The sequence below is a fragment of the Urocampus carinirostris genome, chromosome 3, assembly GCF_059441175.1.
Source record: "Urocampus carinirostris isolate Australia breed hairy pipefish chromosome 3, RoL_Ucar_1.0, whole genome shotgun sequence".
NCBI lineage: Eukaryota > Metazoa > Chordata > Actinopteri > Syngnathiformes > Syngnathidae > Urocampus > Urocampus carinirostris.
Window position 1 is genome coordinate 46,221,142 of NC_142351.1, and position 27,251 is coordinate 46,248,392.

Genomic DNA, 27,251 nt, shown 5'->3' on the forward strand with positions numbered 1-27,251 from the left:
TCCACAACCTCAGTTCCTTAAAAAATGTACAACTTGACAGGAAAGCGGAGACTTTTAGAAAAGGCTGTATTTTGAAGTCTTTTTACAAAGGTTTTAGTGATGACATACTTGTTTGTACAGTGTATTATCAAATTCATCTCAATTCAAGTGACACATTATTCAGCAGTTAAGAAAAGGTGGCCACATGCACTGTTCTCTCACTAGATGTCTTATCATGTCCATAAAACGGTACAAAAAAAGGAAAACAGAACCATAGACTCAACAAACATTTTTCCTCATTGGCTCTCATTCTCATAATTATAGGCTCCATTCTTCAATTCATTTCTACCAGGCCGCTGCCACAATGTCAGGCCACTGGGCTCTTGAAAATAAAGCCTCAAAGATCATCTCTTGTCCAAGCATGAGGAAAATTGAGACGCACTGAGGGCTGGCTGAAAAAGCTCCATATATGTCAACATGGAGAACATTTCTTCACGGAAGAAACTCCTGGCTCTCATGGTCGGTGGAACCTAAGGAGATCAATATGAGAATATAAATTTTTACAATCCGTTAGGGTTGCTGCTGGTATTATTTGAACATTTTAATGATTTAGTTTTACTCTTAAAAAAGAAAGTGCTGACATCTTGTGAATAGGTTTGCTCTTATAATAATTCTTCGTGGCACTCTTACAGCAGAGGGCTCTGTTCACAATCTTGTCCAAGGACACTTGTGCATTTGATTACTTTCTCTCCCCTCCTACTTAGGCACCCCCATCTATTTTTAGCTACATTGTACTCTTGAGTAAGGAATAGCTAATTTAAGAGTGACGCTTCCCAGAATAGCTGCGCTAACAAATTGCTAATCCACACATGGGGTCATGCCTCAAAACACAAACCTCGTAAGGTGTTTGCTCGATGCGTGTACTTCCATCTCAGTGCTTTTAAACTCATTTAGCTCTTTACGAATGGCAGCCTGCAAAGGAGGAAACAATGTTATTAACACATCAAGATTCCGCTCAACTGCTGAAGTTATAGATTACAAAGCCAGTGTTACCTTGTCTGCTGCTGAAAGCCTCGTCCAGGGTTTGTCTGCCCTCCTGTCATAGTCCTGAGCTTTGGCCACCTCTACATAGTCACTGAAGCGGATCAGAATCTTTCTGTCTCTAAGTTCATCTACTGTGGGCCGTTGGTTGAGCTACAAACAGCAAGAAATGCTACACCGTCAAACAAACTGTCCAATTCCAATTCACCAATCTACTATACAATAGGAAATGGTATTAATATATTAAATACTGGGCTAATAATACCTTTCTATTTAGCCTCTGTTTGATCTCTCTTCTTTCCTCTTGTTCTGTCTGGTCGTTTCTTTCTGAAGGAGGGAAAAAAAGTTATTATGTTAGACTTGTGGGCGTGTAGACCAAAGGCAAACCTAATGAATGGTACTTACTTAAATACGGTTAATTTGATGTTTACATTTATTTTGAGGCTTATTTGTAAACTGGCTGCTTTTGTCAGTTTGCCTTGGGGTGAATTAATGGGGTGAATTAATTATTTGTCCAATGTACAGCGTCTTTGAGTGTCAGATTAAGCACGATGTAACTCATGAATTACTATTATTTAAGGTAACATGTTATGAATTGTAATTTAAATATTAAAACTACACAATATATTCCCTTGTATATGAAAGCAAAATGTTTCTAACTCATTTCTTTCAAAATGAGATACAGACGAAGATTTCAATGTGAGTCCAAGTTGTAATTTTGACATGTAGGCCTAGCTGTACACAATTTGTACCTGAGAATGAGTCGCTTAAAATAAAATACGTAACTTGCTCATCCAAAAATTTTGCAGGCATAATTGATAAAGCATTGTCAAATTTATATGTAATTACTAGTCAGTGACAGTGTCGATCTAAACTTAAAACATCATTGGACCGATTATTTTTACAACTCCTTTATTTTATTCAGGGATGTGATTTTTCCGCTAATTCGCGGAATTCCGCTTTTTTTATCTCCAAAAATAAAATTTTAAGATTTCCGATTTTTTAATTGGTAAAAAAAACGATTTAGTCTCTACAGCATTCCATTTTAGTGTTTCCGTAACTGAAATGAAACGTACTTGCGATTGGTTGAAGTCTCCGTGTTGACCAATAAACGCGCTTGTTATAAAGGCGTAGGAGTATGCCATTGTTCATTTCTCACACGTTTTTGCCGAGTGTTTAAAGAAAGATGTCCGAGATCGAACGCAAAGATGCTCCGCGAGGTAAAGAAATTGATAAGGTCGTAAAAAACAAGTTTCGATCGGACTGGTTGGAGAAGGAATTATCCACAAATGTTGGAAAGAAGACTGTGACGAATTTGTTCAGTGACTTTATTCGGAAGATCGATCGTGCCGGGAAAGCGCTTTGCATTTGATGCCATTATACCATTGTCTATGGTGGGAGAGGTTTCAAAGCTCTTGAAAGTCACGCAAAGATCAAAAAACACGTGAAAGAACTCCAGTCAAGAACAACAAATTATTCCATCGCTGGTAGTTTCGGTGCCCAAACGAAAACTCCAAAACTTTAAGGCCTCCATCCCTTATTGACACCACAAACGGAAGCGGTAATAGAGAGACGTGATCCACCCCAAAAACCTGTACCAGTTGCTGATAGAGTCGTGAATTTTGAGGTAGGTGGTAAACTTTTCAAATTCCCCTTTTTTTCGAAAATATTATAACGTAATAAAAATGGCCATAAATATTTAACAATTACAATAATAGATTTTCATGTGTACATTACACCAACACTTTACTGTAGGGCCTATACTTATTGTACTTTCATTTATAGATAACATCTTCTGCTATAACAAAGACATTTGTGGTATGTTCTAATATGAGTTACTTTTCATTTGGTCATGATACAATTATTTCTTCATGAAATTTGAACTCTTCAACATGATTTATGTGTTAACTTAGTAATCACATGAGTTAGATATGATGATATTCTCAGTGATAGTTTTTAAAAGCAAAGGCAGTCCAATGTTTTTTAATGTGACTGATTTTGAGTTGACCTAAACTGTAATTTTATATGGGATAGTTCAAAATACATTGAAAATTGATGCTGTTGTTTTGTCTATTTCTTTGTCATCTGAGTGCATTGAAAGTACTTAAAAAAACGTAAAACCCATGAGCTCCGGGGGGCTTCGCCCCACTTGTCCCCCCACCAGGGCACTGCCCTGGACCTAGCTGGGTGCCCGCGGCCCCCAGACCCCCGCCTAATTTTCAGATAATTTCACTTTGGTCAAATCACATCCCTGTTTATTACATTGTGCAACCGATAATACAGTTTTGACAATTTTAACTGCACTTTTTCATCTTGTAGTATTTTAACACAGTTTATATAATTGAAATTATTCATTCATTAAGTTCACAAGCTGCCTTGTACACTCAAGAAGTTTACAGTGATAAGCGTCACACTATTATTAATGCATTGGCTGGCGCTGTCTCCACCGCACCAGGCACCTCCCAAAGCAGTAATTTACAAATCAAATACCAGCAGTTGTTAACAATATACTTACGTTTTAAAATATTCCGACTCTCTAGCTCCTCCACGTTAGGTCTTTGGCTCAGCCTCCTGCGCAAAAATACAAAAACCACGTTTTGAACCATTGTCCACTGTTCCACTGTCATGGCCCTGTCCTTGTACTTTTTTCACTTTGTCTATATCTCCATCTCGCATCAGAACCGCGGCTATGATACTTGGGAATAGGCTCCCCAAACATCTGGACTGTCAAAAGCTGCCTTGCACTTCTTTTGTTGTATTAATCGAAGAAGCCGAGATTCCCCATGCCTTGCAACTGTGCACTGCAGTCCTCACACACTCTACTACAGTCCACCAGCTTTTCTAGTGAGTCGTGATGGGCTCCCTGCACGGCTCTGCCTCAGTCTCCCTGGTTACTGCATACATAATGAGCATTGGGCGGGGCAAAGTCAGCTTCTCCAAGTGGCATCCCCGATCACCTGATGTACACTGGATAGTACATGCACAGAAACATCATGTCTTCAATGTTCGAGATGACGAATATTGAAAGGTAAATAGAATAGATTTAGGATACAATTTTCTTCAATGGCATTGATATGGATCTGGTGAAAAAGTGTCTGCAGATTAGAAATTGCATTCCAGGGCAAACATTTAAAAACAACTTTAAAGAGAGAAATAAATTAAAAGACTTTCAGAATACATAGGAAAAACTATTTACAATGCAGTTCTTGGAGATTTCCAATTTATAATAGTGCAATGAAAAATAGAGCAATAATATTTGCAGCAAGGAAAATTTACAATATATTTATTTTGAGTTGTGCGCCCTTGTTTAAGATGATGATAGTGCTGGGGGAGAACTGTTTCTGAACCTGTTTGACCTAGTTTTAGGAGCCTTGTAGCTTTACCAGAGAACAAAAAGCTAAAAAGGTGGTGGCTGCGGTGTAAAGAGTCGATATTGTTGACATTTCTGCTGCGGTACTGCAAGCTGGCAATGTCCTCAAGACTGGGTAGAGAGCAGCCAACGATATTTGGGGCAGCGTTGTTTACTCTTTATTTTTTCCGGTATTTTTTGTTTTGTTCTATATTTTCCCTATGAGGCATTGAGTGAATGTTAATCCTTTAGATTTTATCATTTAAAAAAAAAAATAATCACAAATGTAAAAATGATAAAACAATTTGTTGACTGTTGAACACTTTCATCCATCAATTATCTGCACCGCTTTTCCTTAGTGGGGTCGCGTGGGTGCTGGAGCTCATCCCAGCTATCTTCGGGCAGTGGGCAGGGGAAACCCTGAACTGGTTGCCAGCCAGTCGCAGGGCACACAGAGACAGACAACTCCCTAACCCTTACTACCAAGGGACAATCTGGACCTGCCAATTAACCTGACATGCATGCTTTTGGAATGTGGGAGGGAACCGCACTGCCCATGCACACACGGGGAGAATATGCAAACACTGCACAGGAAGGTTGGTTGCTGAATTTGATCCCATGACCTCAGAACTGTGCCGCGGACGCCCTAACCACTCACCCCTGCCCTTGGACACTTTAGCCCAATAATTATTTATCACAGCCTTCTTTTGGTATTGAGGTTTCCCCACCAAAAAAGATACTTTACCCAGAATGTCCTAATTGATCATGTAAATTAATAATATGTGATGATGACTGACAAGTCTAACCTCCATTAAAGCCAAATGCAAAGTAAAGTACATTTTAAAAGTCATGGGAATCCCTACATGTTATGACCTGATTTGACACACAAGTGATCTCAACACATTTCAAAACACATCTATATATAAGTACATATAGCTGTTTGATGACTTTTTCTTCAACAGCCAGTAAGCTCAGAAATGGTGAGGTACGTAGAACCAAATGTTAACATGTTTTTGTCATTTGCCAAGTCGTGGAACAAGAAGGAACGGAATCAAAAGTTATTCAATTATGCTAACTAATTAAGTAGGAATTCTCATCTCTGGTCACAGCAGTTGAATCTGAATGTTGGTGTTACTTAGCTTCACACTGCTATGCAAAGATTGCCAAGTGGCACGTAGCAAATTTGTGTTTATTAACACATACTTTATTAAACATTAGAAATTAGCTTGAGGCCTGAGCAGCTGAGTTGTTTCTCGGAAAAACAATAAGAACAGCAATAATTGTAAATACACTTAATAAATATTTATTTTAGATCTTTTACATAATAGTCCTTGTTAAAGTTTTAACAAAAAAGATAATTAGCATAAGCCATCAGATAGAAGGTCATGACAACCACCTTTGACTGCCACCCTCCGAATCATATTTAAAAATAATTATACACTCACCTCATCTCCCCTTTATTACTTTTGAGATGAAAGAACAAACCATCTTGTGAGTTGCTAGGCAACTACACCATTTCTGAGACAATGCTTGTCCAGTAGGCATGCTTATTTCTCCCTAGCAACAAACAGGGGGATTCTCTGTTACACGCTGTGCTGCTGCTGTGATGCTATTTTTAGAAAATAATTTATTTTTTTTGCAGTGTGCAGGCCATAAAATGGAGGAGAGTACAAATAATTTTAGACTGCGCTCATTTTGTGTCTCAGGTCAAAATTCAGTCACTCATTATTTTTTTTATTTTTTTCATTTGAGTTAAATGGGAAATGTTTGTTAGGTTTTGAGTGGCACATACAGACAGCTAAGTAATAGTTTGAATATAGACAATAGAAAAAAGTAGTCTTCGACCTTGTAAGGACATATTTCTTTCAAAGCTTTACTCAGGCGTTATGAAGAGTGCAATGTATAGCAGATCAAATTGAAAAATGTTTCCAATGATAAATTGATTTATAATACAGTTTCATAGAGACTACATAAATGGCCCTTTCTAGTTATGCTGCACTCTGTCAACATGCTTCTTTCAATGTAGCTCTGCGGCACATTTGTGATAAGTAGATGGTGAGGTAAATTATTGAATAAACCAACGTGAAGATTAAAAATAGCCCAGTGTGTTTTCAGGGTAAGCACAAGGCAGAGAGGCTCTATAAAAAGAAAGGTCATTGATCAAGTGCAGAGCAGCTGCATATGCTATTAGGCCTGATAACGTTTTCTGCCGAATCTACAGCAAACGTTGCAACATATCTTGCAGGAGAATAAAGATGTAAAAAATGTATTTTGTCATTCACTATGGACCACTCTTGACTGGAATTATTCAGCCGGAATTTAGATCAATTTTTGGTTGAACTTAATTAAAACCATTGTTTATTCATTATGCCATCAAACAAGGTTTACTAATTGTTTGGGTGTAAATTTAATTTGGAATAGGTGTGTCCCAAAACTTCAATACTGATATTATCTAATCTTTAACTGCAGAAATCATCGTCCAACACCCCAATCTACCCAGCCCCCCAAACAGGGGGGGGGGGAATATATATTATAATTTATATATATATATATATATATATATATATATGTGTGTACATATATATAAACATGTATGTATGTATATATGTGTACATATATATAAACATGTATGTATGTATATATGTACATATCTAAACACCGCTCAAATTTTACTCAGGCATTCATGCAGAGGAACAAGTACAATGTTCTGGAATGGCCATCTCAGTCCCCAGACCTAAATATTATTCCATGCTTGGAAACCATCAAACCTGAGTGGAGATGTTTTGTAAAGAAGAATGGTCAAAAATACCTTCAACCAGAATCCAGACCCTCATTGGAAGCTATAGGAAGCGTTTCGAGGCTGTTATTTCTGCAAAAGGAGGATGTACTAAATATTGATGTAATTTTTCTGTTGGGTGCCCAAATTTATGCACTTGCCTAATTTTGTTTCAGAAATCATTGCACATTTTCTGTAAATCCTATAAACTTAATTTCACTTTTCAGAAATCATTTTTTTTGTCTGCCATTTGATATATTTAACTGAAATTGCTGATCTGAACAACCAATGATTTTTAAAGGAAAATCTAGAAAATAATAAGTATAAACTTTTGCATATGACTGTATAAATGAATGTATATATATATATATAAATATGTATATAAATATGTATATATGTATGTATATATATATGTATATGTATATATATATAATATATATACATGCCCGAAGATGGCTGGGATAGGCTCCAGCACACCCGCAACCCTACTTGAGGATAAGCGGTACAGATAATGGATGGATGGATATATATATATATATATATATATATATATATATATATATATATTAATATGTTTTTCCTTTCCTCAGGCAAGACACTGAATCCCTATCGCCCCCAATAAGCAGGTAGGCGCCTTGCATGGCTGACTCCCTATTCGTGTGTGAGTGTCTGTGTAAATGGGTAAATGTAAAGCACATTGTAAAGCGCTTTGTAAGGTCTTCATTGACTTGAAAAGGCGCTTATAAATGCAGACCATTTACTTCCTTATAAGGTTTTTAAATAATTTAAATTTTTGCGGCTCTAAACATGTCTTTTTTAGGGGGTTGGAGAACTCAAATATGGCTGTTTCAACATTCTAAATTGATGGATCTAAGCGCATGAGAATGAAATGTAATAAAGTTTGCTTTTTTTTCCTGGGTTTTAGGGGGCGGGGGGTTGTTATATATGAGGGGTGGCGAACACGCGACTCTTGGCCAATAAGAATGCGGCTCTTTGCCTCATCATATTCTCTATATACCCTGGCTCTTTGCCTCGTTTCATTTTTTTTTCCCCCTCTTAAAACACACTCGAATCCTTATGAACTGACCGATAACGGATAATGAATAAAGAAGATAGAACAATAACCCTTAAAAAATCCCTCCCCCCCATCAGAGTTGATAACAAATAGTATTTTTAAATGAATTTGGCAGATTTGTTGCTTTTATGCTGCTCGGGACACATAACTGACTGCCAATCATCTGCGTAGGTTACGTCTAATGCCGGGAAATTAAGTAAACATTTCATGAGCCTGCAGACTGTTACCCTCAAGGTGAAAATGGCAAAATGCAAAGGGAAACGGTAAACAGGAACACAGGGCATTTCAGGAAGAATTAGAAGATGCTTACTTTTTTGTTGAACGGAATGGCAAATCACTTTATTTTGCAGTACCACGGTATCCCATTTCAAGACTTCAAATCTTCAGCTTCATTTTAGCACAGCCCATCTAAATATTGACATGGAATCCCCCAAAGGTACTGAAGCACGCAAGCAAAAATTGAGCCCGTGCTAAAAAAAAAAACATACATCGCAGGCAAGTTTTTGAAACGGTGTTTTGTGGATTTAATTGAAACTCTGGCTCCAGGTCAGTGTGTGGTGTGGCTTTTTGATTCTCAAAGTTAAAAATTTCGGCTATTTGTATCAAACTTCGCCACCCCTGTTATATATGAACAATAGCCAACACAAATATTATTTTGGGACACACCTAATAATTAGATCTTTGTTTTAATGTAATTAAATGTACTTAAAGTTTCGCACTACTATGAGCATTAAACCTGTCTGCCCACTCTAACCAGGACAGGAATGTTATCCGCGACCATCCACATTGAATTATTTTCTTCCTTGAAACGATAATAATAATCCCAGTGGCATACCTCTGGGTAAAAGCAGAACAACTTGTCTGCCTTAAAGGTTTGGCATGCAATCCTCTGCCATCCACTGAATCATCATGCACGAGTGGTTCATTTATTTTTTACTTTATTGAATATAGAAATATGTGATGCGTATTTACTGTTGAGTTATTGTTATAATTGGAACTTTTGTTTATACTGTGTACACGGTGACTAATGTTATGAAACAAAAAAAATAAACTGAAAATAATACAGTTGAACTATTTAAAGAGTCATTAATTCCGGTTTTCTTCACCTCAATAAGATTTATATAAGACTTCAGTACGCATATCGGTAATCCATTGTGTCATGAAGTCAGGCATTTTCTGCATTTTTTTTTTCTTTTGGGGGAAATTTCTGAAGTTATTGATTATGTTTGTGTTTGAAAGCATGCAGGCAAAACAACCCCAACTCTTATTTAAGATATACTCCTCACAGAGTTAACAAAGTGCCAGCAGTATGCCTCTGAGACAGGACCCAAAAATGGATGTGTTAAATCTTCTAGACCAGGGGTCGGCAACCTATGACACGCGTGCCAGTAGTGGCACGCAAGGGGTTAACCAGTGGCACGTGAGCGCACGGTAAAATAATAAAGATAATTATTATTTTTAAAAATGCACATTTTTACCTACATTTTAGACATTTTCAGTAGCGCGGCGTGTTGTTTAGGGGCTTTACCGTAGCGCCCCTCATCCTCTGCTCCGTGTGTGTCTGCGCGGAGCCTCGCAGAGGAGAGATCCGTGTTTTAACCCAGCCACAGAAACACCGGCGTGCTATAAATGAATGAATCATGACAGCTCCTCCAGCGAAAAAAAAATCGGCCTTTCCAGCCAGCTTGGACGGATGACTGGGGCTTTTTGCAACAGCAAAAAAATGACCGTATTTGTGCATTATGCCTCGAAAGCGTTGTACCTCGCACGTCAAGTGTTAAACATCATTACGAGCCGAAATATGAACATGAATTCGAGCATGGGTATGACAAAGCGGAGACAATAAAATGCGCTGTATCCAGGTACGGCAAACAAACACAGACCCTGAAAACCTTTTTCATTGCTAGAAACCAAAGTTATCACAATGCTCAGTGCATAGAAAAGCACGGAAAACCATTTACTGATGGCGAATATATTAAAGAAGCGCACGTGTGTGTGCGTGCGTTTGCATGCGCGCTGCTGTTCAGTGGTTATTTATGTTGCACATACTTTCAAGTACCCTTCTGCCTTGCTACTGTTATTTCAAGTTTTGATATTTTCTGCAATAAGATTTCATCGATGAATGGTATGGTATCTGTCCATATCACTTGTTTTTTGACTGTAATTTATTGTTGATGAAGAATAGTTGATTCTGGTGAATTATTGAGGTAAAAAGTTGAAGCCATGGATGGCTACAGGCCTTTCCACATGTTGCTCACATTCATTTTTTAGTTTATTGATGAACAAGAATAGTGGAAGATAAATTGGTCAGCTATACGATTTCAATGTTCATTCATTCATCTATCCATTATCTGCACCTCATACCCACAGTAGGGTCCTTGGGGTGCTGGAGCCCATCCCAGCAGGTCGCAGGGCACACAGGGACAGACAATTTGCTCGCTCATTCACTCCTAGGGACAATTTGTACCGGCCAATTAACCTGACATGCATGTTTTTGAAATGTGGGAGGAAACCGGAGAGCCAGGAGGAAACCCACGCAAGCACGGGGAGATCATGCAAACTCCAGACAGGAAGGTTGGATCTCATGACCTCAGAACTGTGCCGCAGACGCGCTAACCACTCAGCCGCCGTGCTTTCCTCAATGTATTTTCATGTTGTATATTTAAACTGGTGTAAAATTAAAGCTCTGTTAGTTATAAAGTAAGTGTGGCACACTGATTTACACAGAAATTTTAGTGGCACTCCAAACACAAAAGGTTTCCGACCCCTGTTCTAGACTATTTGTGAGGTCTTGCTTCCCCTTTATTCTGTAAATTCAGCTACATGCCTCAAATTTGTTTTGTTGGTGCTAAAAAATCCGTAATGCATAAACAAAAGACCTTATTGGCATTTAACAATTTGGACATTTTGTTCCTCCGCTGTGTTGGCAATTTATTTTATTTTCATCTCTGCATGAAGGCACTTGCAAATGTGAGTCAGTGCAGCAGGAAAGGCAGCTTCTTCAAAGAGGCTTCCCAGAGGGACGTTTTTTTTGTACTCACTCATAATCATTACCAAGAATGGTCAAAGAATTAAAAAATCCTATTGCTCACATGATTTTAACACTGTGCCTACCTAATCAAGGAAGTAATTGTTCTTTTTTCCTCATTTGCACTCTACCCATTAGGTGACTATGGGCACTTCATAGTTAATTCAAACACACCATGGTAATATTCTGTCATTGTTATTTAAGAATAGTTTTTTTTTTTAATTTAATTACTTACTCAGATGTTTAGCAGGGAGGTATAAACGTATTGATCCACTATAAATCGCTTTTAGCACACATAATGTTTCATTAAGAGATATACATATACTGTACATTGTTTTAAATGCATTTACCCACTGAAAAAAATATCTGCAGGCCCTTGTTTGCTGCCCGTCTAGTTTCAAAGAAAAACTGCTTACTTGGCGAGCTTCATCTCAATCTGCTGCCGTATTTCTTGGCGCTCCTGGTCACTCCTTGCTGGGAAGATGTTTCGGTCCTCCAGCTCCTGCTTCGTAGGTCTGTTTCGTAGTTTAACAGCCAATAACTCCTTTCTTAGCCTGCGTGGAAGTGTGCCTGCATTAAAAAAATATGTATGTATTAGTGGTGTGAAAAAAACATAACTTTTTTTGGTTTGTTCATTTTCTAAATCAGCCCTTGTATGGCTAAGTTATGAAACTGTAAATTTATACAGTTTTCTTTTTACAACAATACACTGCATTTTCAGATATAAAATTTGAGTTAATAAGCTGTTACTACATGATACCTCAAGTAACTCCAACGTGGCAGGCACGACGTAGCCCCCTAAGAACACCTGAGTAGCCCGCGGGCAGGATCCGCTACAAGCCCGGAGCGAACCTAAATTTTCAAATTCAATTTGTGGGGACTTAAAGAGGATGAGAGGTGAGTTATAATAACAATAAAAACCTGTCTTTTGTAACCAAATCTAAGTTTAAAAAGTCCATGTAAATATTTAATATTTAAATTCTGTGTCTGCACAGGTGACATTAACCGACAATTTTACATCATTGACAGGCTATTTTAAGAGTTGACAAGAACATTTTCAAGGCCATTCATCATTTTGTTAAAAATGGCCGTAAACTACAGCAGCGTTAGGTCCCTATTAATGTAGTGCGGCATTTCAAGGGAGAGTGTCATGGTCGCCTTGGCGACCGGTCTGCCCCGCCCCCTGGGCAACAGCTGAAGCAGATCAACTAATTGCGTGTCTGCTATTTAAGGCTGGATTGTGGGTTTTGCGGGTGCTGGCTCATTATACATCTTTTCTGTTCTGTTATGCCTTGTCCCTGAGTTTTGGACAACTTTTATTTCGGTAAATAAAAGTTTTGATCGTCACGCAATTGAGTTCTCCCTTCCTGCCTCCTGCCTCCGTTCTGGTCCGGTCACCCCTTCCACCTCGTGACAGAGAGAGGCAGAGAAACAAAGAAGAACAATGAAGGCCTGTTTTCTATCCTTTTTTAGTTTAGTATCCACACATTGTTTTAGTATATATTTTATAACCATATTTTTAAAAATAAAAATAGAAAAAAGAAAGACAGAGAGAGAGAGAGAGAATCCCAGCCCAAGACAAAATTTGGGCAGCCAGTCGCAGGACACGGAGACAGAAAATTAACTTGCTTATACACACCTAGGGAGAATTTGGACCCGCAAATGAACCTGAAATGCACGTTTTTGAAATGTGGGAGGAAACCCACGCAGGCACAAGGAGAACATGCAAACTCTGCACGGTAAGGCTGGTAGTTGTAATCGAACTGTGGACCTCTGCACAGTGGGTTGACGCGCTAACCACTCAGCCGCAGTGTCACTGGAGTCCATTTTGCGAACAAAAATTAATCACATTATTTATCAGAAATTCAAAGTGGAAATTCAAAATTCTGTTTTTTCATCTATTTGATGAGAAAATTATACCCAATTATATTTGTGACACAATATCAGGGAGTTTTTTTTTTCTATCTGGGGCTGTGTAGTGAAATTCCAAGAAACGCTGGCATCGAGTGCAAATATGACCCACCAGAGATGACAGAATCGTTCCATCCATCCAGGTCGGTGGGCAGACCTGATGTGTTGGAGAAGCACTGGTCCAGCCGCACGTTCTCCTTGTTCTCCTCCGCTTCCTTTTTGGGCCAATCTGAGACACGGCTTCCAACACAGACGCCTGTCAGAGACGATGAGTGCTGGTTTTCGGAGCTGCAGGAACGAGAGAGGCGTCCGTCCGAGCACCACACACGAGGAGGTGATGACGCCTGCTCAAACCCTTCATGTACACTGCATGGGCACACAATCACGCAGAGGAAAATGTCAACAAAATTCCCCCTGCACTACATCAGTGTATTTCCACCTTTTTTTGATCCACAGAGAATACTCATAAGAATCGTGACTGTTAGATCAGGCCTCTCAGATATTAGATAGAAGACTTGAGCTGATCTCTTAGTTGCTGTGACTTTTCCTGGCATGTTACAATCTAAAAGCATTCATGCACACGTTATTCAGTTTGAACTAGTTAAGACCGTTTTGTGGCACAGTGGTGAGGCTAAGTTGCCCCCTCCCATGTGTGGGTTGGCGGCCTAGACAGTATAGGGGTAGGGACTATTTTAGATCAAATGTTAGGGTTTGGTATGCCTCCTTCCGCCACAGGGCTCCTACCCGGCACAGGTGTCTCTGATCACCACACACATGTCCCTAATAATTCTTACCCTTTATGAAGAGATTTTGGATGAAACACGTTGTTGGGTCATTTCATTTCCACTGTCAATGCTACATCAGATTTGTTTTTTGTTTTCTGTTTCTTTTCTTAGTCGTTTTGCACCCTCTTTTGCCTGTTATTTTTTTTTCCTCGCATTTCTACGCCAGGTTTGATTTCTTTTGATTCTGATTTCTTGTTTGGCCAGTTTGTTCGTGGTTTAGTGCCCAACACATGTCACTTTTCTCTTTGCATTTTCCATTTCCGGTTTTAGTCTTTAGTCTTGGGTTTGCTTTTGTTTAGACATATCATTTGTTTTGTTCCTCCTTGTTCATTTTTTAGTTTTTTTAGTGCTTTTGTTGATAAATATCATCCTTATTTTGAACACCTCCGCCTCAGTTCCTGCTTCCATTCACATGGGTCCTCCCATAAAAACCTAACATAAAACAGACTTCTTCCGCATCATGTTGAAAAAGGCTCCACAGCTGCGTAGTTGTCTTTCTGCCATCCAGTAAATTGTTAAACAAAATATGAAGACTCCTGGTTCGTATTTCTACTATAGTAAGCATTTAAGTTAAAAGACACAGACATGGATGAAAAGTTAACCATAGAAAAGGGATAGCTTTAGTGTGAATTTCATTTTGTAATGTCAAATTGGCTAAGTAGAATATAGAAAAACCATGCTCAGGATCTCATGTGCATAGATAATTTTGCAACTGTGATATTGTGTTTTTATCTTACATTTGGCACAGCTTAGGGTAGTGCTGGAGATTTCTATTTGTCAGAGTAGCATTAAAAAAGGCGAAAGTAAGAAAAAGTCTTCCTCGAGTAAAGACCAAACACCAAGCCAAACCCCCAAAAAGATGAAAAAAGAATAGTTTATTCGATTGTGTCTAAGAAATGCACGTACTTGCACCCGCATCATCAGCTGACTGAGCCTGCAATGATGACACGAGGCAGAAGATGGCGCTATAGAGTGACAAAGTTCCAAAATTCTGTACAGTTCCTTTAAACTTATTTTTGATCAAAGAAAGAAGGAAAAAGTACTTGCTATGAGCGATATTGCACACCCTCATTCTGATACAGAAAAATAAAACAGCTACCGTAAATTCCTGACTATAAGCCGCTACTTTTTCCCCAAACTTTCAACCCTGCGGCTTATTCAGTGATGCGGCCAATTTATGTAATGTTTCTACCGGCCGCCAGCGGCGCTCGAGTACAAAAGGTAAGATTTAGACCGGTGGAATATATGCGCCGAGGAAGACTGCAACTTCTTAGCTTGTGCACAAATTAAATTAGCGCAGACATATCCTCATCATGCAAATTGCAAAAAGAAAGGCACAGGACGCAACTTTCAAGCTAAACGCAATCGGACAGTCCGATATAGAAGGCAACAGAGCTACTGCACGTAAACTTCACTTTGCGAGCGTGATTTTGAATAAGGGAGAGTGGGACGACGTTTATATGACAAAGTCTCTTTCCCATACTGAAGGAAGACGATTTTGATGACGTCAGTTATAAGGAGAAAGATGAGGACGGTATACCGTGGTTTCTACATGTACGGCATGTTTTTTTAACAGACCCCGTTGACTTTCGCGAGCGTGTTGCTAGTAGCGTTTTGCTACCGTTCACAGGCACGGTTTGGGATGAAAGTTATAATATTATTATTAAAGCTTTGAAAACTCGGTGTACCGTCTTTCTTTGTAAATATGTGTAACCATGTATAATATGTATTTGCAACTGTATATTTTTGGAATGTATTTATTTTAGAAACTTATTCTGATATGTTTTGCACGAGCAAATGAGAAAGAAGGGGCGGGGCAAACGCGGGCTGACGGGAAGTGGAGTAAAGGTGAGACGTGTATGTGGACGCGGACGACAATAATGGATATATATTTTTCCCACCCTTACCTTTGGAATTATACACTTTTTTCCTTGGATTACTTTCAACGGGCATCCGGACTCTGCAGGTCTGCATCAAACTTTAAGTACCGGTATCATTTTCCGTTAATTTTGCCGGATGTGATTTTTGGACTGTATTGGGTATGGGTAAATTTTGTGTATGTGTTGCATTTTTTCAATGTGGCCGCATGTGGCTAATATACAGGTGCGGCTTGTGTATGTACAAAATCGGTTTTCCTCCCGAAATGTGGTGGGTGCGGCCTATAATCAGGTGCGCTCTATAGTTCGGAATTTACGGTACTTCAGTACACCAATTGTCACCAATCAGAAAAAAATTGAGAAATCCTGCAAATGACTAGATGAGGTCTCCCATTATATTGCGTTATTAAGAAAGAGTACACTTTGTAAGGATAGCCATTTTAAAAACAATAATTCAGTGTATTCCATAGCAAATAGAAATGTAATCTTGATGTTGCTTATCTTAGGACGTTTTCATGTGTAATAAGCAGATATGTGTAGGGCATGCTTACGTTTCCTGTCTGTTTTTGAAGGCGAATGCTCTTTGCAGTTCTTCCATTATACAACTAGGAGGCATAGGTGGGTGAATTATGTTGCTAAGGTGAGGCGACCCTGAGTTGGCAAGGGGCCCTCGTAGGGGCAGGGTAATGGGTACCAGACTTTCTGTGGTTCTGTGTGGAGCCTCCTTGGGGTGGTAGGAGTTGGGATGGTGGAGAGGGAGCAGCACAGGGCCCGAATCTAAAAAAGACAAAACAGAAATGTGCACATGTGTTCAAAAGATTATTTTTCTACCGACTATGAAGCTGCGCATTGCGAACATTTAGCAACCATTTCACATCTTGGCTCTTTTAAACTAACACAAGTCCAAGGAGAATGTGCAAACTGAGAGTTTGACACTGACCCACTTAACTGTGAGCAGACTACTTATCAGTCTCTATTGCTGTGCAGTAAATACAGTAGAACCTCGGTTTTGAAACGCCTCTCAGTTCGGACAAAGCGGAGTCCGACCAAAAATTTCGAGAAATTCTTGCTTCGCTGTTCGGTCAAAAAATCGGAGTTCGAACGCCGGTAATGCGTGAATGCGTACGCTAGGGTGCGATGATGAGCGGCATACGAGTGTAGATCGCTCTTTTCGTGACCAACTGTTATCGCGTGCGGACGTGCTTCGTTTTGCTTTCGCTTTCAATATAGGTGTACGAAGTGTTTTAGCCCCCTAATTATGCCTCCGAAAAAAGTCAGTGCAAGCAGCAAAGTTGCTACAGGTGAAAAAAGAAAAGTAGTGCATACAACTATTGCATTTAAGAAAGAAATAATAGCAAAATATGAAGGAGGTGTGCGAGTGTCTGATCTTGCTAGGGAATACCCCACTGTCCACCTGCGCCTTCTGCTGACCACCACAAAGGTAAGAAATCCTATTCATAATTATTTTCTTTATCCTTTTTTTTATTTTTACACGTTCATATTAGCGTAATCTTTCGTACGGAAGATTACGATAACGCGAACATACTATTAGCCTGGGTTAGCTTTGTGATTACGTTCAACATTCAAGGTAAACATTCAGGGTGTTGGAACTGAGCCCAAAATTCAGGGTGTTAGAACGAAGCCCCCTTTCCAATGAACCGCTCACCACTTGTTGTGGAGACCCGGGTGCTAAATGACTTGTAAACGACCTGATTTTTTTATTTTTACACGTTCATGTTAGCGTAATCTTTCGTACGGAAGATTACGATAATGTGAACGTACAATTAGCCTGGGTTAGCTTTATGATTAGGTTAAATATTCAAGGTAAACATTCAGGGTGTTGGAACGGATTAAAACGATTTACATTATTTTTAATGGGAAAAATGATTTTGGTGATCGAACAAATCGGTTTTCGAACAGGGTTCTGGAACGGATTATGGTCGAGAACCGAGGTTCCACTGTATTGGGAAAGCTGTTGACCAATAGTTCTCAGCAGTTTGCTATCAGATTGCTCTTGCAATCATATCTTAACTGTACAATACCCTGAAAGCAGGCATGTCAAACATACACAGGGCGTAACCGGATGAATTAGTCTTGTCCGACGTAAATTTTTAAGTATCTAAAAGGAATTCTTTGGCTCATCTATCAAAGTTATGAATTTATTTAATAAATAGAAACCATATGCTCCTTCTTGCCACTCTAAGTCATTAAAGGTGTAAAAGAGCTGAAGTCCAGCAAAGGTTCTGTCCATGTTTGGAACTCTTTATCTTTGTGAACAAGTGTTTCCTGTGATGTACAATAATGAAACAAAGTAGCGCTTAAACTTAATAAACAAACACTTGAATGACAAGTTTAAATGAGCTGCTACTCGGGATTTGACACCTAACAATGATGCACTTGTAAAAGCAAAACAATGCCAAGTTTCAGGAGCCAGCAGCAGCAGCAAGTAGACTGCAGTATTGCAATAAAAAGAGAAGAAAAAGGTGTAATGACACAAAACTGTTAGCACATATAATCAAAAATAAGATTTATCTGGTTTTATGTTAAATATAATATTGCGCAGTATTTTTACCGATTTAGCAGGCTTAGCATGGTAGTTGTATCTAATATTATTGCGCGTTAACTGCTAAAATTCTTATTTTGTATTTCTTTTTTTATTTCATTCAAAGCGGCATGACAATTGAGGCAAGCATGTTTATTATTCATCGCTTGTTAAGTGTGCTGAGTTGGTTCAGATGTAGAGCTGCATGTATTTAACTGTTATGAAAAACAATGTGTTTACACATTAAATTCCAAAAGGAAAGTCATTTTTTTCATTGTTAGTGAATAAACGTTACTTAGAAAATATACCTTCTCATCCGTGATCGTAATCTGTAGAATAGGCTACAAATGTAGTCTAAATTATGAACTATACTGAAAAACAAAGCTAAAGGCCCAGTCACACAGCCGTTTGCGTCTGTATCGCGGGTAAAATTTTGCCTTTTTTTTTTGCCCGTGGTTGCCCGCGATGGAAAATGCGCAAAATTGGCCAAGCCGCTGTTCATCGTGGTATGCCGGCAAAACAGACGCCGGCGACTGTTCCGCTCCCTCATCGCGTCATTTCCGCGTGTGGACCACGGGTATAAAAGCTGCCGAGCCGGTGTTTTGGCGAGAAATGCATCCTTGCCGAGATTTGCATCCCCTCGCTACTACAACCACTTTTACCTCGTTTTATCTCACTTTTATATCACTTTTAGGGAATTTAATGGCGAACATATAACCAAAACCACTTCGTCTTGCATTTGTTGGGAATGTAATACAACTTAAACCATTCCGTCTTTGTATTTGTTGTGAATGTAATCGAACGGTAATGCACGCCGTATACAAATCACTTTTTAGCAGGTAACATGTTTATTTTGCCTTTTTCTATTCAAATCGCTCGTATTGAAACTGTTATGCACTCTACCGTAAAGCTTATTTCTGCATAATAAGCTTTACGGTAGAGTGCATAACAGTGGGCTGTAGAAATCATAACTGCTCAAGACACAGTCCCGTGAAGATCAAGATTTCAAGCTATGGCACCGAAGAAGCCAATATGTTATTATTGTAATAGTTTTTCATTTTTATTTTATTATCTTGTTATGAAATGAAAAGAAATGTCAAGAAATAAAAATGGATTAAGACGAGGTCACTACGGTGACGGGGATACATGTTCACCCCTTGACGTCTCGAGCACAACTGACGTGTGCTCGGCAAATCGCGCTGTATATACGCGGAGATAGGCGTTTGACCGTCATACTCGTAACACGCTAATTTCACGTAATAACACCGCGATACAGGCGCAGAACATGCTATGACTGTGCTCCACCCACGATTACCCGCTGAAATTTTGCGTCCTACCCACGTGTAACCACGCCCTGGCCGCGGCTATAGCACGTCGTTCCGCGTCATTTCCGCGTCATTACCTCGTGTGTACCACGTGGGCCGCCCGCGGTTAACACGTGGTTTAAAGTTTTGAGCAGCGCAAAACTTTTTCGCGCGGCCAACTGCGTGTGAATTTCCGACCGCGTGTAAAGCACTGCTGTATCTCGTCTGTATGGCGATCTCAAAGCGTCCAACAGCGTCCGTTTCACAGGCAGAAATTTCTGGCCGTGATTCAGCCTCGATACAGACGCAAACGGCTGTGTGACCGGGCCCTAAATATTTGGCTTCGACATCTACTGATCCGGCCCACCTAAGAACATAGTCTGGTTCTGGCACCCGACGCCAAACGAGTTTGACATGCCTGCTTTAAAGTGTCCTTTAAAAAATGACTGTGTCTAAAATATCTAAAAAGTCACCATTTCCAGTAGGAAGCAGAGGCAAAGCTTTTGGAGGAGGTGCTTGTAGCGGGGATGTTCTTGGAGCAATCTCTTCCTCTGCTCTTTCCTCTAGTTGCTCACTGATCTCCTGCATGCTTTCAGATAACTTGCCAACAGAGTGCCCGTCTTGTTCTCCTTCTTCGTCTTTCAATGCCGCATTTAAACTTTCTTCTAGGTGCTCGCAGTTGTGCAGAGGGACGACGACTAAGGTTGCACATAAAGGAGGAGGAGATAAATGTCTTTTATTTCTTTTTGTCATGTGGATAGTTGGATTTCTAATCGGTCGTGTGCAGCATATTGGAATTGGTGACTCAAAAGTGCAGTCAGATCCGAAATAAATAAGGTTTTGCTCTTAATTTAAGAGCTTGATCGTAACCAACATTCACGCATTGAAAAGACACAAATTTTCCCCAGCAAAAGAACAATACAGAAACATGAAGAGAACATACAAAATACCAATGAAACAGAGCTGAAAACAATGATGTGGTTGTGCTAACCAGTTTGTTACTTTTCTGTTCTAGTGTTCTCACTTTGACGATGCGTACCTTTGTTTGATCACGTATTTTGTACTAAAAATATCACATTTAATTTTTGGGGGACGGTGTAAACAGCAGCATGGAGTATGATTAGTCTGCCTGGCATTTATAATCCATCGTCTTTAGCACATTATAACATTTTGCACTTAATTTAAAAGCTTTTTTGCCAACATTCATATATTGAAAGGAAACTTACGAGTACCCAAGGAGCACAAATACTGAAACATGGAGAGAACATACAACATTTAACAATAAAACACAGAGCTGAAAACTATGACGTTGTTGTGATGACCAGTTTGTTGCTCAAGTGTTATTTCACATTGACAAATGTGTACCTTTGTTTATCAGTGTATTTTGTACTAAAAGAATATCGTTCAAACAATTTGGATGATGTAAACTGCAGCATGGAATATGATTAGTCCGTCTTGCAGTTTGCAAGAGTTTGCCATTCATGATTGTAAATTTAGCTTATGCTGATATGAAGAAGTTTGTTTGAAGTTTGTTTGATTGTGGTTGTAAAGGCATATTAAAACTAATCTTCTCTTTTATAGTCCGTCAAACAGTTTTAAATGTTCTCCAAACAGAACATGAAGGTAATGTCAAACATTAATTGAAACTTGAAAAGAAAATTTAACCCCAATACAGCTAACTACAGTTGCTCCAGTGTATTGCTTGCAATTGCTGCCATCTTGTGGTAAGAAAAAAAAAATCATGGGTCACGTTACAGCACAGAAATAAGGGTCCATAGTGGCCATAGCTGTTTTCATAGTTATTGTGCGACTCACTCTTGTTTTGTTTTGTTGAGGGACATTTTTACATGTCAACAATCATTGTTATTATTAAAAAAGATTACAAGTTCCAATCATACCCTGTCTTGAGAGCAAGTATGGGATTTTTACCTGGATGTGGATGCTCCTCCTCAGGTCCAAGGTATTCTACACTGCTTACAGTGAGGTTTGAGTTCAATGATCCCCCAAGACTACCAAGCAGGATTGTTCCCTCTGGACAGCAGTCCTGACTAGGGGAGTTTGGGTCATGGTAAAGAAGGCCGCTGGATAATGCTACATCTGTTCATGGAGAAAAGCAAGATCTGAATTGCACATGAGTAATTTGTTGCTTACAAAACATTTGACTTTCTCTTTTCCACACCAGCCACTTTAATAAATATGCGGTTTACCTGTGGAACTCTGTTTTAACTTTTCATTTTTCTTTTTCCTCCACTTCCAAGGTTTGAAGATGCGACCCAGTGTTGCCAGCTTGCTGTTCCGCCTTATTGGAGGAGTGTGGACCCCGGTCACCAGGCAGCCGGCCCGTAGCACCCTCTGTTGGTCCAGCACATCTACTGATGACAAGGGGTATAAAATGATTAGCTTGTTGCAAAATTCCTCTCATACATTAAAAGGGATTTACCTAATGATTTTCCTGTTTATTTGTGGAGCAGACTTCATACACAAAGGGCACACTTTTGTTTCTCATTCCCTAGAGTCAGAGACGTTTCTGTGATACAACACGATGAACTTTTGTAATTTAGATGAGTGGATAATATAGGCTACGTTTTCTGCACCACTTATCCTCATTAGGGTCGCGGGGGTGCCGGAGCCCATCCCAACCATCTTTGGGCAGTTTATTAAAATAATAAAGACTTTTAAATAATGAATCAATTATTTAAATTAGTATCAGTGTGCTACTTTTGTCACTTAACAGTCCGCATGAGTTTCCCCGAGTTAAATAGACTGAAGTGGAAAGCAATTAGATTGTTTTGCTTTTTTTTTTATCAAATACACAGTTGATGAACGCTGCAAGAGAATAAGTATTTTTGGAGGGGAAAAAAAAAAAATAATAACCCCTAAATAATTACTTTATAATCAATCCTTACAACCCTGAATCATAATTTAATTGTGAGCCTCCAAAAAGACCCCCTGACCTCCATCTAAAGTGCATATTTTATGCCATGGAGACATACAACCATTCACATGCTCATTCACACCTGGGGACAATTTGGACAGCCAATTAACCTGATATGCATGTTTTTTGAATGTGGGAGGAAACCGGAGTGCCCGGAGGAAACCCACACAGGCACGGGGAGAACATGCAAACTCCACACAGGGAGGCCGCGGTAGCCGTGATATCCAAACTTTAGAAAAAAGCATTCAAGTGAAGTATAAACGACCTTAACATTTAATTGATTCATGCTTGAGGTGTATTTTATTTTATGTTATGTTCTCTAACTTTAGAACAGCACATAAATTTACTAAAATGTAAAAATCAGCAGGCGTTGATCAGTTAGTATAGTGTTTAGAAAAATATATATCTTAGATGCACACATCACATAAAGTACATAATTAAGGCAAATGAAATTTAAAAATATTAATGTTGAAGATCATAAGATTTATTTATTTTCCAAATCTGAATGAGAAATTCAAAAGCTCGAGTTTAATGTGAACGATTTCACAAATGTTCAGTATGCGCACTACCTGACACACCTCAAGTCGCTAATACTGTACCATTCAAACCGACATCCCACTGGTTCAAAATGATACATTCTGCTCTCATAAAATTCTGTTGGAAAAAGAGAAAGCAAGGATTTTACCATCCACTCTCCAGGAAAAAAGGAGGTCTTCATGCACCTAATTATAAGTATTATTATTTCGCTAACCCATTACAATATCTTCCGTTATAGGCATATCCTAACAGTGACTCTTCCTTTTGGTTAGAACTCGAGCAAATTGACTGTAAAGACATTAAACTTTTCGACATATCATATTTTACAACAACTATTAAGCGGCACAGCTGCTTTAAAAATCAAATGATCTCCGCTACCCTGGCGGCATGGTGGAAAGCACTAGACATCATCAACGCCCAACTAAAACCATGCAAACTTTCTGCTTAGGCACAATCCTGACTTTCAACTGTACAAACATCCTATCTGTTGAAGCATGAAGGAGCAGAAAAGAATCATACACCTTTATCTTTTTTCGAATTATAGGTTTTTATTGTATACCGTCTTAATATGAAAATATAAAATACCAAATTGATAGTTTTTTTTACAGTAATTACATATTAAAATGTTATCAAAAAAAAAGGATACCCACCCTCTAAGATACATTATAGCCACTGAGTCTTGCAGAAAAAAAAAATCAACAAGCTATCAGCCTTAAAAAAAACTCAAAATTGTATAGGCTTCTTTCGAACAAAGAAACAATGCTTTTACTCATTCCAAAATGGGAAACTGACTTAGCTATATCTCTGGAACATAATTCTTGGATCCAAATATGCGCTAATATGTTCCGTATGACAAAACACACTAACTTACAACTCATTCAGTATAAATACTACATAAAATACATTATACTCAAGATATGTTGAAGGAAATGGGATTCTCCAATTCAGACACCTGTGTCCAGTGTTTGCTAAATACTGTAGATACATATTATCACGCTTCGTGGCTGTGTACACCAGTCAGGGACTTCTGGACAACAGTTATAAGAAAGATCTCGAGTATCTTGGATTGCAGGGGATAGGATTGGAAGGGGATACTGCCGTGCTAGGCTCTATACCCATTTTGATTATGTATTTTTTCTTTTTTTATGCATGGTCAGCTCTAAACTGCTTACTGTTTTTCGTGAGAATAATCCCATTTAAGATTATTCAGGTTATACTGATATCTCTGGCTAACAATCTGCCTATACTAATCAAATGATCTTTCCTCATTTAGCTTTCTTCGTAAGATTGGCACTGGCCTCAGTGAAACTACATTTAGTGAAGGAAATTGAGCTGGCAAATAAGGGGAATACCACGTACTTGTGCTTGTCAGACCAACCACCTCAGCCCTCCTTCACCCAAATCAGAATGCTGAGTGGATGAGGATGAAATTGGGTATCGCAATGCTACAGCTATTATTCACCTCTGCGGGTTTCCTGTCTGCTTGAACCAGTTAGGAGTCAAAGATCCACTGGAAATACCGGAGTATTATAAAGAGATATACTGAAGAGCACAAATACACACAAACACACTCAAATTAAAAAAAATAGGAAAAACGATGTTATAATGTATGATCCAAAATCAGATACATTGAGCTTAAAAAAAAATATATATTCTTTGACCAAAGCAAATTTTAAAGGATACAAATGTTTTTTCAAATATTTTGAAACTTCCCAGTGCCTCAACTATGCTTTCTATTTATTTTGTAACTCATTGGATCAATAAAAAAAGTGTGACTTTTCATCAAAAACACACTATCGTCTGGTTAAACCCAAACTTTTGAATGGTAGTGCAAATTTATTATAATAATTAATTGTTAGTATTCAAAGGATATCAACATTTTTTAATTGTATAATACAAAAATGAAAATATACATAGATTGTTATCTTTCTTTGTTAGAATATTAACCTGCAAAGGAACATTCTTTTTTGTGGCCTGAAATATTGTTGAAACTGATGTTGGCAATAGGGTGTGTTCTCTGTCTATTTCTTCTTTTCTTTTTTACATTCAGATCGACAGCATGTTGGTGGGTGAGGGTTGACTGCCAGGTCAGAGAAGAGTGTGAAAGAAAAAAAAAGACGAAAGAAAATTGGAAGGAGGTTTTATTTCAGGAAGTGACAAAAGGTCACAGATCTTGCCCATGTTACTCCTCTCATCATCTTGCTTCCGTACTGCATGAAGCATTTGGCACTGCCAGACAAATCCAGGTCAATCTTGAAGGAAAATGCACCAAAAAAAAGAAGAGGAGGAGCAAGCTAAGGGAGGGGATGAGGCGTTGTCTGTATATACATGAGTGCGTGAAAAGGGGAGAATTGGTGGGGTCAGGCTCACGGCTGTTGCCATGACAACAACATCCAGATGCTGTTGCAGCAGTGGGAGCTGGCACGATTAAGCGAGTCAGCTTATAAGGAAAGGAAGGGAGCACCCCCTCCATCCCCCATCCCCACACAGAGATACAGCTACATCTAACAACAGAATAGTGCATTGTGGGAAAGAATGGTGGGCGGAGAAAGAAACCTCATGGAGGATGAGATGCGAGCTCGTTTTGAAGGCGAGAAGGGGGTGCTAAGATGTGGGGTTCCCGTGAAAAGTAGAGAGGGGTTGGGGCTGTTGCTATCCGGAAGAGATGGTCAGAGAAAGTGGGCTCATCCAATCAGGTCGCAGCCCTCAGAAATGCATATCAAACCTGTCTTTCATGGAAATGTTGGGGATTTGTTCACTGATTTACCTTCTCCTCCCAATGTAGAACTAAGGAAATGTGCTCTCAGTTTGGCATGGTCAGGCATCATGTGCCCATTTCATGTATCTGCCTTGGCGAACTGGAGTTATTAACTCCGTAGCAAAAGTTAGCCAAAATTCCTGCACTATTAATTGGGCAGTGACAGTGTAGTACCTATGCTATTAGGTAGAGTGAAGAATGGCTACTGAACTAGTTCTAGACTGGAGATCATTAGAGTGCAACCTTTTAAAAAAATGTAATAATTTTGAAAACATACTATCTTCACTATTTTGCAGTATTGTGTCTATACCATGGTACTACAATCCTTTTTTTACAAATTGACTAAAGGCCTTTCACAAAAAATATGTATACTTTACAAAAAAACGCACTGATCAAAATCAGAGAAGACACAATGACTGTGACATGGAACAAATTACTCAACAACAGTCAATTAGTAAGAAGTGCACAGGCCTCTTCTATGAATGACTTCAGCACATCTGTGGCCACAGGGTAGCTCTAGTCTCTCACGCTGCTGTGGTGTGATTTTGGTCCATTCTTCTTTCTTTTTTTTTTTCACAGTTCATTGATCGTAATCGGTTTCTTGACCATAACTTTGTCACCAAAGATTTTACAGAGGTTCTCAATTGGATTGAGATCAGGGCATGCCATTAATTCAATGTGTTTTACCTTTAAGGAAATCCTTTACCCTTGTTGTGTGACATGGAGCATTGTCTTGCCTGAACACTGCAGGCTAATTGGGCAGTGAACAAAAGTAAGATGCCATGTGCTGTTTAAGAAGGTTCTGATTAGATCGGGCCTAAAAAAATCCAGCACAGCCTGCTGGTATATAAGCCCGAACCATGCTGAACCCGACTGATTAAATTCATTTTAGGGACCGAGTCTGGAGTAAACCCGAAGCTTTACTTTGGCGCCATGCGTACTTAGGCATCAAAGTGTGCGTTTCAGCTGAAGTACGCAGCTTCGGAATTTACTTCGGGCCGAGTCCATCAGATCAAGTGTGCACTTCTGTGTGCACCACCGAAATGAACACTATGGTGCCCAAGTGCAGAGAAAAGAAAATCATATCCTGCAGATTACAAGATTTCAATAGTGAAATATTTGGCTGAAAAGCAGAAGGAATGTTTGTAAAGCCTGTAAGCTGTTGGCGGGAAGCTGAAATATCATCAGTAACCTAGAGGTGGAATGAGGAAGCGGCGCATCTTTTACCGTGACACAGAGGATGAAAATGTATTCGGATTACCTGATTTGAAATTAAACTGATAGTTTGGTAAGCATGTTTTTTACGATAGTTATCCGAATAATAAAACTTCGGCGCCAAACTGCAGTGCCAAAG

At 39.1% G+C, this 27,251-nt stretch overlaps 1 protein-coding gene across 2 annotated transcripts in view; it reads right to left on the reverse strand.

Annotated features, from left to right (window-relative positions):
- Positions 1–49: 49 nt before the first annotated feature.
- The window catches only part of phactr3a (phosphatase and actin regulator 3a), a 61,282-nt gene continuing 34,080 nt past the window's right edge, over positions 50–27,251 (reverse strand). Inside the window, exons 2-12 of one of the 2 annotated variants that reach the window (XM_088332079.1) lie at positions 21,875–22,036; positions 21,597–21,764; positions 20,141–20,365; positions 16,373–16,598; positions 13,272–13,525; positions 11,665–11,818; positions 3,536–3,591; positions 1,286–1,347; positions 1,033–1,173; positions 875–951; positions 50–509 (exon numbers count right to left, since the gene is read on the reverse strand). In XM_088332079.1, coding sequence (XP_088188205.1) covers positions 494–509; positions 875–951; positions 1,033–1,173; positions 1,286–1,347; positions 3,536–3,591; positions 11,665–11,818; positions 13,272–13,525; positions 16,373–16,598; positions 20,141–20,365; positions 21,597–21,764; positions 21,875–22,036 — 1,541 coding nt within the window. In that variant the 3' untranslated portion in view covers positions 50–493. Of the gene's footprint in view, positions 510–874; positions 952–1,032; positions 1,174–1,285; positions 1,348–3,535; positions 3,592–11,664; positions 11,819–13,271; positions 13,526–16,372; positions 16,599–20,140; positions 20,366–21,596; positions 21,765–21,874; positions 22,040–27,251 lie in introns of both variants that reach the window. The other variant, XM_088332077.1, reaches the window with a different exon arrangement.